Genomic DNA, 1267 nt, shown 5'->3' with positions numbered 1-1267 from the left:
GTTATAAGCATTTCTGTGTGTCCAGACACCCCCTATTAAGATGGAGCCCCCTCCTCAAATATGGGGTCTATCATAAACCCGTTGGCTGGCACAGTGTAGGTCGGACTCATCTACAGTCCTGTTAAATTTCATGTTGATCGGTGCAGCGATTTTTKTGCTACAATTGAACAAAAATCACAGAAAAAAGAAAAAGAAACCGTACGAAAACATTGTGACCTCCTGTTTTGTGTTCAAGTATTTTAAAATACAGTATAAAAATAAGGACACCTTTAATAAGGCATCCAGCTTTAAATAACATGAAACTAATTAGATCATACATCGTGTCCTTTTCTCCTCAAACAACTTAAAACCTGTCAGGAAGTTAAATGTCCAGTTATAATGAAGCATCTGCTGCACGTCACAGCTTTCATCTCTCACATTTAATCAGTTTTACTGTAACTTGTGTCAGACTCAGGAAGAGCGGGTGGATGTGAATCTTCCAAACGAAGCCGGTGTGACAGCAGTGATGCTCGCGGTCAGGGACGTCGACCTGTTTGAGGGCCTAACGAAGTGGTTGCCCTGGGAACACAGACCTGTGGAAGTGATCAGGAAACTGCTGGAATCCTCAGCGTGAGGATGCAAACATTCACACACGATAAATGAGCTGGAGACATTTTTTGCACACGTATTTGACGTTTTCTGGAAAGCAACAACTCGATTTAATGTCGTCTTTTCTGCCCTTTCATGTTTCACCAGTGATTTGAGCGTGCGAGACCACAGAGGCTGTTCTGTTCTCCATTATGCAGAAAATATCTGCAGCCGTCACCGAGAGGAGATTGTTTGGATTCTGACTGATGCTCTGGGTCAGACAGGGACACAAAACTGTAAATATAAAAATCTGTATACAGGTTACGAGAGAGTATTAGGGCCACACATTGAGATTTTTTTATTATTATTACAAGAATAATGTCATCAAATTATGAGAATAAATTCATAATATTATGAGAATAAATTCATAATATTATGATAATAAAGTCATAATATTATGAGAATAAATTCATAATATTATGAGAATAAAGTCATAATATTACGAGATTAAAGTCATAATATTATGAGAATAAGGTCATAATACGATGAGATTAAAGTCATAATATTATGAGAATAAAGTCATAATATTCCAAGATTAAAGTCCTAATATTACAAGATTAAAGTCATAATATTATGAGAATAAAGTCATAATATTATGAGAATAAATTCATAATATTATGAGAATAAAGTCATAATATTA

The 1267-nt window shown here is 35.8% G+C and overlaps 1 protein-coding gene across 3 annotated transcripts in view; it reads left to right on the top strand.

Moving 5' to 3' along the window:
- The window catches only part of LOC106529437 (uncharacterized), an 8291-nt gene that overhangs the window by 6187 nt on the left and 837 nt on the right, over nucleotides 1–1267 (top strand). For 2 of the 3 annotated variants that reach the window (XM_014024861.1, XM_014024862.1), the window contains 2 exons: nucleotides 449–609; nucleotides 736–863. In XM_014024861.1, the coding sequence (XP_013880315.1) occupies nucleotides 449–609; nucleotides 736–863 (289 nt within the window). The remainder of the gene's footprint in view (nucleotides 1–448; nucleotides 610–735; nucleotides 864–1267) is intronic. The other variant, XM_014024863.1, reaches the window with a different exon arrangement.

This window comes from Austrofundulus limnaeus, unplaced genomic scaffold (assembly GCF_001266775.1).
Source record: "Austrofundulus limnaeus strain Quisiro unplaced genomic scaffold, Austrofundulus_limnaeus-1.0 Scaffold443, whole genome shotgun sequence".
NCBI classification, from domain to species: domain Eukaryota; kingdom Metazoa; phylum Chordata; class Actinopteri; order Cyprinodontiformes; family Rivulidae; genus Austrofundulus; species Austrofundulus limnaeus.
The sequence above is the reverse complement of the archived record's forward strand: the minus strand, read 5'-3'. Positions and strand labels throughout refer to the sequence as shown.